The sequence below is a fragment of the Carcharodon carcharias genome, chromosome 19 (assembly GCF_017639515.1).
Source record: "Carcharodon carcharias isolate sCarCar2 chromosome 19, sCarCar2.pri, whole genome shotgun sequence".
NCBI lineage: Eukaryota > Metazoa > Chordata > Chondrichthyes > Lamniformes > Lamnidae > Carcharodon > Carcharodon carcharias.
The window spans coordinates 4,915,022-4,930,713 of NC_054485.1; the positions used below are offsets into that span (position 1 = coordinate 4,915,022).

Sequence of the window (15,692 nt, forward strand, 5' to 3'; positions counted from 1 at the left end):
TGCTAATGGTGCTGCTTTTTAAAATTGCTACCAATCCTAAATTAAGTGTTTGCAATCAAATAAAAAGAAAAGCACAGTTAGCTTGAGGAGTAACGATATGTTCAGTGTGGCACCCAACCAGTCAGAACAGATAAGATTCTGATGTTGTTACCTGGTCACTGGAGTTACTTCGGGTACTACCGTGGGTAGGTTCCTATAACTTTTCAGGAAACCTTGAATGAGATCACCCAAGCTTTCTGGTGTTTTTTTTTGTGTGGAGTGAAATGGGCAGGACTAGGCTCAGCTGTGATGCGCCCTGCTGCCAAATATTCTGCTGACATGCTTCAGCAAGGCTGACATGTGAAGAATGGGCACTTGAATGAGCTAATGCATTTGCACATGTTTTGCACCACAGCATTAGTCATCACCTTCAGAAAACGTTGAGGAGAAGGTCTCTTCAAAAGTTTTATTAATGAACCCCCTTAGTAATTCATTTTTACATCAGCTCAGACGTTTTGAATGCAAGCTCTATATCTCAATCCATTGAAATAATGTCACAAACAGAACGAGGGGTTTTCCGGACACCATCCGTGAATGTCTTTTTAACGTGCAATCCCTTGGCTCCCACGGTTTTCCAGTGATATTTCCTCACTGTGAGTGAGCTCTCGGATTGAATATCGGCCGAATTGACAGCTCGTGGATTTGAACATACGTCTGGGGGCTGAAGAAACAATAGTGATGTTGCCCTGTGATGGCACAATACTTTACGGTTTTTACCCAAACCACTATGTTTTTTAAAGAAAGAACTTTGCACGTTGCTATTTAACGTGTGGTGCTGAGTTTTTGAGTTTGAGTTTATGGTTTTGATGCACAGGTTTTATATGAAAGAGTCCTATAGTTTGGTGGGTTATATTCTCCATCGAAATGCTGCCACATCCAAGCACAAGTTGAGCTCTATTGTTGGTTGAGGCCAGTCCCAGTTCCATGAGGCACCTCTTATTAATTAGAAACGCGTTAGCTCAAATCTTTGCTCCTGTGTCAGTTGCACAGGGTACAGGAGAATTTCTGCAAGCCCAGCTTCTGAAAATCTCTGCTCGAGTTCCTGATTTTCGGAGAGGGGCTGGCAAAGGTTGGACGACTCGGGCACAGATAAGCAAGAGGTTGACCGTCCAAGGTGAAGTCCCTGTGCCTCGGAGGAGTTGTCATGGCCTTGTCAGGTGAGTGTTAAAGCTGTAAATGTTGTCCAACTGTTAGCTGATCCCGGAACAGGTGGCCCATCATATGCTTTCCCTATGGGAGAATTGTCATTGCTGCTGCCTAATCAAAGTGTACTCTACTGAACCACTGAAAGCATGGAGTGGTTTCACAAGCCACCTCCATGGAGAAAATGGCATTGTCTTGCCACCAGTATAGATACTATGCAGTCATGCAGTTAGCTGCCAAGACTCAGCGGGTGGATGAATGATGAATATTTCCATGCTTATTATCCCATCCACCTATCCTCTTGCCACCCATCGATCAGCATGTGCCACACTGTTGACCCTTGACTAGGTCCTTCACAGATGCACACTGTCATAGCATAACCGTGCGATTGAGGAGGAGGAAACCAGTAGGGCTGTCAAGGGACTCGGAGCACGGCAATGCTACCTTGAAGTCACAGCCGCTATGTACGTGGCGCCAAGCATTTATGCAGAGCTGTTTTCTCCACCAAACCTTATTAGTAATCATTAATGATATGATGAAAATGGTTAATGCATGTAAGCACATATAAGTGAATGAGGGCATTGTAATCAGAATGGCTCACAACCCTTTTCATCTTCCAATTTTATTCATAGAATGTCACACACAGGAGGCACGGGGGAATGGATGGGTCCAGCTGCCCCACGATTTTCTGACCAGGACCTTCAAGTCTTGGTGGAAAATGCCCAGAAGAGGAGACCAGTCATCAACCCTGCTGGACACCACAATGCCTTTACAACCAAGAAGGCCTGGATTCAAATTGTGGCTGTGGTGAGCACAGCAGGAGACCATCAGTGCTCATGGATTCAGTGCAGGAAAAGGTTGAATGATCTGCGCTCCAGCGAGGTGAGCAACTTGGCTCATCCACGCAGAACTCCAGGGGAAAGGTCACATCTGCATGCTGCAGCTAAGGTGCAAGACATGGAACATAGAATTCTCAATGCCAAAGCAGAGGTATGTTAAGCAGCTCATGTAGGTGCTCACAGAACACAGCAATTCACAAACACAGATTCACAGTGAAGAACAATATCCCTTTGTGTGCTATATATCAAGCTAACATAAAATCATGTTGCCATTGCAGTCGCAAAGGGTGAAGAATGCCATGGAGGTGGCCTGGACTTGGAGGGTGGGCCAGCCTGGCTGAGATGCAATCGACCTATGGAACAGATGGCCATGGAGATTGCCAGGGTGCCTGAGCAGTTGTCTGTTGGTGATGGTGAATCACATTAGCAAGTGCTAAAGGCTGTGTTGAAAGAAGCTTGGCACATGGTGGTAATGGTGGAGGACATGACATCATTTCAACTGAGCACAGTGGGACACTGGCATGGTTAAGACAATGGTGTGCATCTGAGAGTGGATTCACAATGAGGATGGGGCTATATATAATTAATTCCTTTTGAGTCTCACACCAGTCCCAACCCTGATCCCTCACTCTCTTAGGGCCAGATCATCCCTCGGGGCATCAAGAGGAGGAAGAGATGTCGAGGAGGCAGCATCATATCTGACTAGCCCACACTCGGCCAACTCAGATTCTTACCAATAATAATGAGGGCGGCACGCTGAGGTGCATCTCGATGTGCCGTCAACAGGATCAAGGTTAATTTATGATGCTTAGGAGGGCTGCTTCCTTCTCTGCTACGTCACACAAAATTCCAGAGTTCAAAGATTCAAGCACTGGGATGGTCCTTGTATCTTTCATTGTCCATCCAAGGACTTTAAGGGAAGCTCAATGATTTGACTCCATGAACAGATGCTGGGCAGCAGGTGCATCTCAAACATGAGTGCTGGGTGTAAGGCATTCATCCACACTGCAGTGTTATATCGGCGTAGGTGTTGGTATTGCAGCTTGAGAAATTGTGTATCATGCAAGTGATATTGGTCATCTGCTGTGCCACTACTTAGGCTGTGTTTGCTTTCCAGATGTCACAGGACATGCTTTGTGTGGTAAACAGAGTATACGGAAGCCAGAAATGTTGCACGTTAGAAACTAGACCATTGGCTGTAATGAATGCTGCACAAGTTCTTTTAAAGAGCTGTTGTAGTACCATTCTGCGCTCATGAACGAGATGCCTTATCCACGTGTATCTACAATACACAATCCTATCAGCGTGTATAGGGTTTGAATTCTGACATCGTGTCACTCTCACCATTGTGGGCATGGTTTGATTATTGGCAATTTGGCGACATGGGCCCCTCATTTACAGCCATTGGTGTTCATGTGAGGGGGCCAGGTTGTGAATGATTTATCACACTGTGTTTGAAATATGATGAGGCCCGTGGTTATGATGAGGAGGGTTTCAGCCGTATGAAATTGACTGAATCCAACTCATTAATGTTTATTCTCTCTCTTGTGGGGTTGGGTGGTCCCTTGAGTAATTGTGGAGTCAATGCACAAGGTTCTTTAGGTGGAAGTATGTCACCAGAGACTGGAGGATGGCAGTAGTTAAATTGGGGGACCTTACGCGGATCTGTTTTGCACAAGGACTTGCCTGGCAATGATCCCGACCAGCACAGAATCAGCCCTGACTACATGGCCACACCTCACAGCTATTCTACTATCGGCGGCCTCCTCATCCTCGTCCATTTTGGAACCTTCTGAATGGACAAGGGCTCCCTCCTTCTCCTCCTCCTTCACCTCCTCCTCCTTAGAGGTTGGAACTCTGCCAAGATGACATCATCATTGATTTGTATGCCCCTCTGCTGTGCAGTGTGGTGCAGCATGCAGCACTACGCCACCATTCTTAATACCTTTGCTGGGGCATATTCCAGAGCTCCACCTGAGCGATCAAGACACCTGAAGCACACCTTTAAAATGCCAATGGCCTGTTCGATGGTACTCCCAGTGACATCATGGCTACTGTTGTGGTTGTGCTCTGCCCCTGTTTGTGGGCTCCTAAAAGGAAGCATTGGCCAAGTTCTTAAGGGGTAGTCCTTATACCCTAGAAGTCAACTACGGATGTGTGTTGCTGGCTGAAATAGCTGAAGGAGTTGGGAATTCCTTAGTATGAACTAGTTAAGGTAGCTGCCAGGAAACCTTGCAAACACATGAAGGAAGACCTTGTGGTGGTCTCAAAGCACCTGTACATTGATTGTGTGGAGGGACTTTTAGTTGACAAAGGCATTTTTGAGTTGGGACCATTATAGCAACATGGATGCAATCAATAACACACTGCACCTGAGGCAAACCTGCTAATTGGGTAAAAACCATGGGTCTCTGCACTTAAAATGCCAAATCTATAGGGAAATTAATGTGATTCCTCACAAGAGCAAACAGGGCATTAATTACAGGCTTAATACAGCTGTGTGGTTCTGACTGGGGTATACCAAACAGATGATCTGATGATCCCTGGAAAGATCCTGAGCCATAGAAGTTGAGAGTGATGGTTCCCTTCACAACCACTGGCAGGGCACGGGGATCAATGGATTGTGGCTTGAGTTGCTGTTGGACATGCCTGTCACCACCTCATGGCTTAGCCTCATTCACCTTTGGCACTGGTTTTCTGTTGTATTGAGGTAGGATGCCCTAGATATGTATACCCTTCCCACAGAGCAGTACCTGCTTGTGCTGCCTCTTCTCCTTCCTGGCGTGTGGGCGTCAGCCTCTTCCTCTTGACCTACTACCCTCCCTCCGGTCTCTGACTGCTCATGTCAACTGGATTCAGTGGCCTCTGTGTGCGAGGTTGCCATGCCCATCTTTTACGTTCCTTTGCATGAAGCACTATGTGCCCTTCTCCAACACAGAGTTCTTCCTGGCACATGGGTGCATGAGTCAGACGGAGCAACAATAATTGCCCTGCAAGACCAGAAACCTCACTGTTCCATCCTTTCAGTCCATTGTTGTTTCCTAGAATGCTTTTTCCCCTCTCAACTCTGTTTCCTCTTCCTGTTTTTGCCTCTTCCACTGGATCTGTGGTAGTTGAAGGCATCTGCTGCTAGAAATTAGATGATGCACTTCTGAACACAGAACTCAGCTCCTGCTGGGAAGGATGGATAATAATCTGAGGAGGCGAAACAAGAAGCTGGCAGTGCATCTTGGGAATAAATGATATTGATTAGCGGAGGTTGTCCCAAATGTGACAGAGCTAGCAAGTCCATGGTAGTAAACTGGATTCGAACCTCTAAAAATAATTAAATACTTGCCATTATTTCTGAACTTGCCCCATCTATCCATCTATAATGGATGGATTTGGTAACTGACAGCAATGATGGAATAATGTTGTAGTATAAATCTTGTATACACGTAGTTTTTTTTTACATTTGCTACTTTTGTGAAGTCATATTGATGGCCTCTAAGGTGGTTTGAGCGCTCTGCTTGCCTCCAATTGGCACTTTGTTCTGGAGTGTGGGAATAAACCCAGCTTGTGAGGTGCTGTGCCCCATCTCCCGTGGCATGTACCTTGGCCTCCGTGCCAGTGGAGTATCAGACTATGTAAAACATTTGCACAGTGTGTCAGCGAATACAAGCCACTTAAGAGAAAAATCTCTGGCCGTATTGTATCTCTCTTGTCACAGTGCCACCATTCCCTAATGTAAATCATACCAATGTGCGAAAGGCTCTCTGGCAATTGCATTGTCAGTTAGTCATAAATATGTGACTGTGAAACATAACTTTTTAATTGTGTGACAAAAGGGAGTGCTAAAACAATTATTCTGTAAACTTGGGGAGGGGAGGGAAAGACTGAAAATACAGGAAATCAGAAACGCAAGCCAGGAGCACTGGAAGCACACTTCAGTGTTTGTGGAGAGAACAGATAATTTCTCATTTTGGGTGTAACATTTCATCAGACCTGATATTTGCAAAGCAAGTTCAACGTACAACATTCCATCTTTATCTTTGGCAATCTGGAGCCCCCTAACCTTAGCATTGACTTCAATAATCGTAGATTGTTATAGCCTCCATTTTCCTTATAGCAGGAGATTCTGACTGTGTGAAATGGATGTGTTGACAGGAGGGGCCAGATTGGTTGGCATTTGAGATGATTGCCATCCTGATGGAGGAATCTGTGCCGCTTGATGTCATTTCTTCTCTTCAGACCATTGGACCCGACCCTTTTCGTCAGTTTCGCTTATTTTTCTGCTCTGATCTTCCCCTCAGCTATTCATATTGTGGTGGTGGGGTGGTGGGTGGAATTTTAATAGATTGATTGGGTGGGATTGAGTGAGGGTTGGGAAACGAGCTCAAATCCACCAACTTACAGCTTTTCCTAAGGTGGGACATACAGCAGACTGCCAAGTCACTCCAAGTTAATGAGGCTGGAAACCTAACCTGCTTTACAGTTTAACCTTGGCAAGCCGGGTTTGCCCAGCTTCAGGAGGAGAAGATGGGTGCCTTTACAGCATGGTTTGTGGACCAAGGGGAGCAGAAGTGTTTCCCTTTGGTTCCCCAAGAGACCACACCATCAGATTTCCCCTCCCCCATGAAGGAAGCAAACACTTCCAGGGATCATGAATCATACCAGATCTCCCCACTTCCTGGGGTTGGGGTCCTTGGAATCAGATCCCCTGCCCCTGGGATCAAGGATCAACCCACCCCCACTGGGGGACAGGGATCAAACTCACCCTGTGATTGGACCTCTCCCACTCCCAGAAGTCTGCAACTCTTCCCTTTGACTTTTCATATTTTTCATTTTTTTAATTATCTTCTTCCATACTCTTTTCTACCATCTGAGCATCTTACTATTTTAATCATCTCCTGTTTTTATTTTAAGTGATTAACACTCGTTCTTCCTGTTTTTCATTGTGTGTCCCCTTTTCCAGCTTTTAGTTCTGATCCCATTTAGACCATTTTTATTTGGCCTAATAAAGTGTTGCACCCAAAATGTCAACTTGTGCACATTCTGTATAGGTGGCAACTGGTTTACTGTGTGTTTCCAATACTTTCAGCTTTTGGTTCTTTAAACTATACGTTTGTTTAAAAAATTGTATCATTTTCTGTTTGGCATGTAACAGAGGAACTCTGGACTTTGGGTTATAAAATTCTCTAATTTGTATCATTACATTCAATGCAAAACTTAACAATTGTTAGGGTCAGACTGCAGCTATGGCAATAAATTTAGATGATTACACATTTTTTTAAAAATCTGAAATAGTATGTAGAATATTCTTAAAACTGGAAGTGAACTAAAGGCTGTAACCATATCTCGTCTCTCAGATATTGTTCATAAACTGCTAGACCTTCGCTGTTCTATTTTATGACATTATCTGAATGTCTCGATTGGGTTACAACCTTTAAATTGCTTCTAGGTATCTGTTATTCTTTCTGTAATCATGAAAACATTGGCATTATGACAGGTGATGCCTTCAGGATGCGTGCAGCTGCACTATACATTACCTGCTTAATCCATTCTGGCATAAAGCTATATTTAGATCTTAACATGGCTTTGAAGATCACTCGCAGTTAAAAGTACTATACATGTTGATTAGCGTGTTAATTTGTGTGATTATTGCATTGTGATGCACTGCAACGTTGGAAGTACGTGGGATATTCTCTTTTTTGCTTTTCAAAGATTCTACATTATGATATATGATTCAAAAATCACATTGCCAAAGGCTCCTCTCTATCTGCTAAGGTTCCAGCTGCCATTGCAGCAAAGAACACATCACTGTTCCTCTGCCATGACTGCTGCAGACTGCTTCATATTAGCACCTAAAATAGCTCTTTCATCTGATAAATAATAAATCAAACAAATTCGAAATTTGACTGAGGTTGAATTTGGCTTGGGTAGATTTCAACATTAAATGAATATTTCTCTTTCGTTGACCTCTGAAAGACATATAGTTACGACACAAATTTGGTCTTGAATCCCGAGCGTAATTTAGTAGCATTTCCTTGTTGTGGGACTGCAGAATTCTTGGCCTAAAGACAACTTACGGAGCATCTAAATTGTTTTGTCATTCAGTACGCCCATTGCAAAGCAAGGCGACAACAGTTTCCTCAGTCCTGACCTTGATTCTCATTCAGTTCAATCCATGCCACTGCACGTTCTTCAGTTTATTTTGGTCATTAAGACCTCCAATAGGATGTTTTGTTAAAATGCTTCAAACGTAACCTAGTACTTTTTTTAAAACTAAGTGCCGACCATCAGCGGTAGCCCTTCACAAATGTCTGTTGAGTGTGGAATATTCATTCAGTACTCTCAAACACAGGCTTAAGCGACAAATAGCAGGGCACTTGAAACGTGTGCATTCCAGTAATCTTCCTCGGTATATACATGTGTGGAGTATTTTGCATTTATTACCCTCATTCTGAAAATTACACTGGACTCTTCCTGAAAGGCTATTGGCAGTTATCACATGCTTCTGTGTAGTCCAATATTACCTATGACTGTTTAAATCAGAGCATTATCCAAACCGTGAGAGAGCTTGAGATATATGCATGTGTATACTTACTTTAAAACATTACTTAAAAATAGCTCAGGCGACAAAAGTATATTTTCTCTCCGTATGTGCAGCTCTCTCTGGATATTACCAGCTTTATATGTCACTGAAACATTATGGGGCCCCCCATACAACAGGAAGATGCAGATACTTGGTACAAAAGGGCCAGGAAAATGGTGACTCCATATTCTTCCCGTCCAATCCAACGTTACTTCTAAATTTACTCTCACCAGACTTTTCCAGTGAAACCCATGCCTCTGTATTTCCATGTGGTGCCAATTAGATAATTGGTTCATTGTGTCTGGGTGTAACCAGTCTGTGTGCCTTTCTGGCCCTGCAGCATTAGTCTTGGTGATTAAGCAGTGCTAATGTCAAAGTAATTAATTAACACATGCTAAACATAAATCTCTTATATTTTAAAAAGAAGCAGAGAAAGTTTCTGGATATCCAGGTGGGGAGAGGGAGCTCCATTTCACTTTATAGCTGACTCAGTCCTGTTTAACGTTCTGTATCAGTGACAGACAGGAACAAGATTCATTGCTCCCTGAAACGAACAGCAAGGGGGAGGGGAAGAGTTTTTGCAGTGGTACCATTAATTTAATAAGGTGCTTGCAATCCTTGCGTCTTTCATTATTTGTCAGTTTTGTACATGAATTACAAAATTTTGCATCTCATGAGTCTTCAACAAACAGCCTTTTTTTTGGTTCAGGTAGAGCCTTCAAAATCTACAGGCGTGAAATGAGGAACCTTTGAACCCTGGCTCATGATTTAGTTGTCAAGAATTTAGTCAGCAGGGGAAGTAAAACTGTAGCTCGTTTTCTTCTTTTTTGGGATGTGGGGGGGGGGTGCGGAGCTGGAGAGTCGAGATAGAGAGGGAATGAGGAACATAGCTAGATTTTGCAACTTCAAACTCAAGCAGAACTAACAAAGCCTCGAGGCTTCATGATTAAATGTTTAAGTTTACCATCAAACTATAAAACATGCTGTCCTGACATCAGCTGCAAAAAAGTATTACTGGCAAAAAAAAATAAATAAAACCAAGTCTCCTTTTCCTGTTCAAGAAAAAGGCATAAAACCCCATGCAAGGAAGAAAAAAACCTTGCATTGTGTTCTCAAATGTGTCTGGAATGACATACTTACAAATAGTGGATGGATATTAAACTATTAATGGACTCTTTTGTTCATGAACATGTAGTGTGTTTGCCTACTTCCTACAAGAGAGCTGAGGTTTTGTGTGTACTGTGTGCTCTCTGTGTCACATTCAATAACATCAGCTCAGGCATGCTTTCAGCCAGGCAGTGGGGATTTGAGCTGTCCAATGGTACGTAGCATAGCATTACTGGCACTTCATGTCTTTCCCATCCCTTGGAGGCTGGAGGACAAGAGGCCACCAATCATTACTGCTTCGAGTTCTCACATGTGACTGCAAGGAGACGGCAGTGAATTCTAATTCGGGAGCGCAAATTGATGCACTCAGTCTCTAAATTATTGTAACAAGAAGCAGAAGAGTTGCGTGAATCATGCAGTCGCCTAGCTTGGGAGCAGCACAGCGGTATCATTGCAGTATCTGTGGTCAACATCTCTGGCTTCTATATTACAGGGTTGTCATGATAGAAGTTTGTGACAGTACATTGATTGTTCACTGTGTACCTAGTACCATAAATCTTTTAAAAATTGCCCTTTAACTTTCACCATTAAAAAGCCTTGTGATCATTTTGACCCTTTTTCTGTTGAGCTATTACTGAATTGATCATGCAAAAGTAATACAGCAAAGTGGAAAAATGATATATAATATATTAATAGAAACCTTAAAAGTACTTAAAAGGCATTTCCTCCAGCTAAACATCTTACAGAGCTATGAATGTTTTAGTTCTTCAGTGATTGAATTATGATCTTTGATTCCTTCTCAGATATTTGCTGGTTTAAATAGAACATATTTTGCTGTGATTTCTTGTTTGGGCTGGATGCTGTCACACAGGTTTGCCATTCAGCTTCTTGATCAACTCTATGTTTGGCAAAACTACCGAGCCAATAACAATGTGAGTGAGAGATTGCTTGATGTTTTGGCTGTGTGTGTACAGTATCATGTGACCAGTAGTATATTAATGAAGAGCTATCACTCACGCTGAAAGCTACAAGTTTCCGTGTTGCATTGCTTGTTAAGTATTGGGAATTAACGTGAAAGGAAAATGGAAGACTTGCATTTATACAACGCCTTTCTCAACCTCCAGTGCATTGCAGCCAATGAAGCCCCCTTTTTTTTTGATGTGTAGTCACTGTTGTAATGTAGGAAATGCAGAAGCCAATTTGTGCACAGCAAGCTCCCACCAACAGCAATGTGATGGCCATCTGTTTAGTGATGTTGGCTGAAGGATAAATATTGGCCAAGAATCAGGGGAGAACTCCTCTGCTCTTCAGAATAGTGCCAAAAGATATTTTACAGCCAGCTGAGAGACCAGATGGGCCCTCAGTTTAACATCACATCCGAAATATGGCAACTTCGACAATGCAGCACTCGCTCAGTACTAAACTGGGAGTGTCAGCCTACATTTTGTATTCAAGACTCAAGTCAATGGGGCATGAATCCACAACCTTCTGACTCAGGTGAAAGTGCTGCCAGCAGAGCCACTGCTGTCAAATAATCTTTCTACTGTCCGTGATTTACTATACGTTAACAGATTCCTCAGAGAGAAAGAAAATTGCATGACAGAAATTTCATGGGGCAGTTTTGGGGCTTTGAGTGCAGTGATGATGAAGTTTGCTGTAATTGCCATTATGAGGTTTCGGAAGTGCTCCAAAGATGTGATATGAACCAAAACTTTGAAACTATTCATAAACATTCTGAAAATTACAACAGGCTTCCAAGCCAGTTGCTATCTTTGCTACTTTTGAGTATGCCAGTGGAATGTTGTGTCTGTGTCTCTACATTGCAAGATGAGCAGACTCCTTTAAGAACTTGGAGCCGCAGTACTTCAAGTGATTCATTGAAAAACAAATAATTAAGTTCAACTGTCTTAACTACATCCATTTTTGTTGCACTCTTTTTAAGTGTTGATGCTCTTCCAATAATTGGCTAAGGGAACAAATTGCGTAACCCTCTCGCACCCAATGATTTTTGTCGGGAGCTGCAGTCTTATGGCTCTCTGAATAGACCGTGTAGCACACATCGCTGCAAACATCAAGTAATCAAAGTGCCTAATTTTTAAATAACTCCATCAGTCACTTCTTTGTTATTAATAAATATTTTATGACAAATTGTAGTTGATTTATTATTTAGAAAGTATTTGATCCCAAAAAGCACCATCAGCATCTCCCTGCTCTCCCATCCAGAGTAAAATGGAGGAATACTAAGGTGCCGAAGGAATGTGGTATGGATTGACAGACGGGCACTGTATTTGTGTGGTCTATTTTAACCGTGTATGCATTTTAGTGCCTGTGTCTGAGGACAATAACAGGAAAATTGTGGTGTTTAAAATGCTGGCAGTGTTCAGAGTCTTAAATTAAAAGCATGCTGTACCTCTGGGAGACTGAGGGGGGAGGAGAGAAAGATGAGGCAAACTTAATTGTATAGTCTTTTCTGGTGTCTGGCTATAGATCACACAACAATAATTACAAATGTGTGTCCATATACACATATGTGTGTGTTTTTCTCTCTCTCTCTCTCTCTCTCTCTCTCTCTCTCTCTCCCCCCCCACCCCACCCCCCCTCCCTACCCTCCACCCACCCCCGGTTTAAGTGAAGGAACCTATAAATATTATATTCCAGTTGAAAAGTAGGACTGCAGTGCGATTTCATTTGTTTACACTGCACACAGAATTTACATTTGTAAAGGACTGGTCTTTTATGCAAACGATTCAATGTTTTCAGTTTTTCTATCTACAGAAAGGGTTTTAACAATGACCTACACTAACAGAAAACTGGCCATTCCCATCTGTATCATATATACTTTTTTTACAGAATTCTCCTTCGGTAATACAGCACTTAGAGCCAGATGGCTTCAAGCTTAATGAGCATCTTTTTGTGCCAGTTTTGAGAACAAATGGTACTGGGGCTGAAGGTAATGAAACCTTTATTTTTACAATATCTTTGTTAATGGACTTAGTTCATTATTATTGCATTCTCATGTTGTGTCTGTAAAGAGGATTTTGTCATTTAATAATTGGTAGTATGGTGTGAGGCAAAAAGTGAGAAGGGAAAAAACCAGGCCACTATAGTCTATAGATAAATAATAGATTTTCGTCTACATTTGGTGAGTGAGGCAATGCAGGAAATTGATTTCAGATGTCACACTGATGTGCTTCAAATTAATGCTTTTCTTCCCAAGTTTTTTTTTCAAACCAAGCCTGTGCGTGTGTGCTATATGTGTATGTGTGTGTGTGTGTTTGAGTGTGTGTGTGTGTGTGTGTGTGTGTTTGTATTTTTTCTCCTTGATTTCCATTTGTTTTTCCCTCGGGGGTGTCTCTATAGCCCTCTTCATCCAGGAGGGTGGGCACTGTGGAAATTTTCACAAACACATTTGCCAATTAATCTTCACGCTCAGTAAAAATTGCTCCCTGCAAAAAAAAAAAAATTCTACCAGTCTTCTCTGCTCAGTGGTGTGTCATTCGTAAAGAAATAATAGTCAAGAAAGTGTCATTCAGCTGCTGTGGAGGATGGAAAGCATTTGTGATCTACTGTGTGCCAGCATTACACTGATAGAGAAGACGTTCCATGGCACAAAATGTTGCAGAGCAGGGATTTTTAACTTGCATAACAAATGGATCGGGAGAAGGTAATAACAACTGAAGCAAGCTCGACAGTAGGGTCTGCATTTTGTGAAAATGTCTGCAATGTGTAGTGACAAGACTTACATAACAAGAACCACCTACAGTACACCAGAGGACAAAGAGAAATTACATAAAACCTGTAATAAATGGATAAAACAGGAAAAAGCTAAAGTAACTACGACTACAGAGTGCAAAATTCTATCTTCGGGCTATAAAATGCCACTGTTTTTTCCTAGATTATTTTCCCTGGAGCTTTTAAATGTAATCAACTGAGAAAAGGTTAGTAACACTTGGGTTTGCTTTCTTTAGTAGGGTTTTGTATACGATATATCCTGTATGTGTGTGTATATAAATTCATGCTCCTGAAATATTATTTAAAGACTAAATGCTGTTTTTTTTTTTAAATAAGTAATTGTCTCTGTTGAGATTTGATTTTGTGTAGAAAACCTTGCTAGAAGTTGGTATCCTTTCCTTCACAAGACACTTGAAAATGTTGACTGATCTGTTTATGAAAGTATGCCCATTAACCCTTTGAATGGCGAATTTCTTTACAGCTTCCAAAATACACAGCTTGTTTCTATGTTATACTGCAACTCAAACGTTTCTGCGAGATGGTATATAGCTATTACAAGCTAAAAGCCCGGAAATATGTTTGCTGGCAATATTCAATGAAAATAATCTAATGTTGTATATGTGCATTGGGATAAGATTGGGTTGATGTGCAGGGGTCTCCCTTCTTGGGGTTTGGAGCAATCTGCTGCAAAGCTTAGATTTTGTCCTTTTAGGAATATGGAGGCATTTATCAATTCTAATAAATGTTTCAATCTAATTACACATGAAAAGCCATGTCAGGAGTTTACAGAAAATTACCTTTGCAGAAGAAGCATTTGATTTTGGAGCAGGTGCACAACAAACTGTTTTCCCACACTAAAGTAATCTTTAACAAAAATCACAGATCATTTGAATTCAGTCAATACTTAGGTAAATCTTTCTGTGCTTTTTTTTTATATTAATAGGATAAAGCTTTGGCAATGCCAGAGACCAGCACAGAGCACCTAATACCAGAAAGAAAGATACCTCTCCATAATCAGTTACTGTACAGAGATGTCAGAAGGATTGCTTAATGTTCTAACATTGTTCAAATAAATCAACCTAAGTTTAACCCTCTTCTCCTCTGCTCTCCCCTCTGGTTACCCTCCTTCAGATTCCTTGTTCTATAACTCTGGTATCTTGGTAGATTTTCTTACAGTTCCACTGTCTTGGGTGGGGGCGGGGGGGGGGAGCAGGGTGCGTGGGTGGGTGGAAATCATGTGTATGGTAGCTTTGTGGTTATGTGACTCGACTAGTAATCCAAAGGCCTGCACTGATGATCCAAAGACATGAGTTCAAATCCCACCACGGCAACTGGGGACTTCAAATTCAGTTAATTTAATAAATCTGAAATAAAAAGCTGGTATCAGTAACAGTGACCATAGAACTACCAGATTGTTGTAAAATCCCTCCAGTTTACTAATCCCTTTAGGGAAGAAATCTGCCTAACTTGCCTTCTCGGTTCTACATGTGACACTCCAGACCCCTAACGATGTGGTTGACTCTTAAATGCCCTCTGATATGGCCTATCAAACTACTCAGTTGTATGGGGATGGGCAATAAATGCTAGCCTTGCCAGCAGCATCCACATACTGTGAATGAATTTTTTAAAAATTCTGGGAGATTTTGTAATGGTGATAATGTTTTAAGGAGACTATGGCCATAGCCCTTCAAAGCGGGCAAAATTCATCCAACTGGTGATGCTTAAAAGCAATAAATGATTTTGGCCATTTCATTCATCTTAGGTTTCATTTAGCCTTGAGTTTCTTCATTGTGTTTTTGTGTATGTTTGTGACTGAAATTATCCAACTGTTAAAATAAATAAGATTGCAATGCTTTGTCCCAGGGTTGCAGCCTGGAAAGGTTCAAATAACCATGGCAACTGTCATTTCAATACCTATTGATGTACTGTTTATCCTATGAAGTTTGAAGAAATATTTAAACGTATTGGTTGAAGCAACTCTACGGAGAATTTAATATCTTCCAACATTGCTGTTATCTATTTGCATCTTGCCTGCACTCTTTTGGGGGTGTGTTAATGCCTGTTAGATGACATATCTCCCTGCATTACGATTTCATGTTTCCAGTGTAGCAGACCCACATGTCTGTAATATAATTATTGAGTTGTTGTTACTCGGTGTAACTCTGCAGTTCACATTACCAAGCTGTTGTGTGGCTCCTTACAAGGCTTGGCTTCACTCAAAGCCCTCTTTGACCTCTTCCATCCTGGTTCAACCCAGT

At 41.9% G+C, this 15,692-nt stretch overlaps 1 protein-coding gene across 1 annotated transcript in view; it reads left to right on the plus strand.

Annotated features, from left to right (window-relative positions):
- Positions 1 to 1,845: 1,845 nt before the first annotated feature.
- ahdc1 (AT hook, DNA binding motif, containing 1) overlaps positions 1,846 to 15,692 on the plus strand; it is a 56,479-nt gene continuing 42,632 nt past the window's right edge. Inside the window, exons 1-2 of the mRNA XM_041213201.1 lie at positions 1,846 to 2,172; positions 14,378 to 14,457. Of these exons, the coding sequence (XP_041069135.1) occupies positions 1,846 to 2,172; positions 14,378 to 14,457 (407 nt within the window). The remainder of the gene's footprint in view (positions 2,173 to 14,377; positions 14,458 to 15,692) is intronic.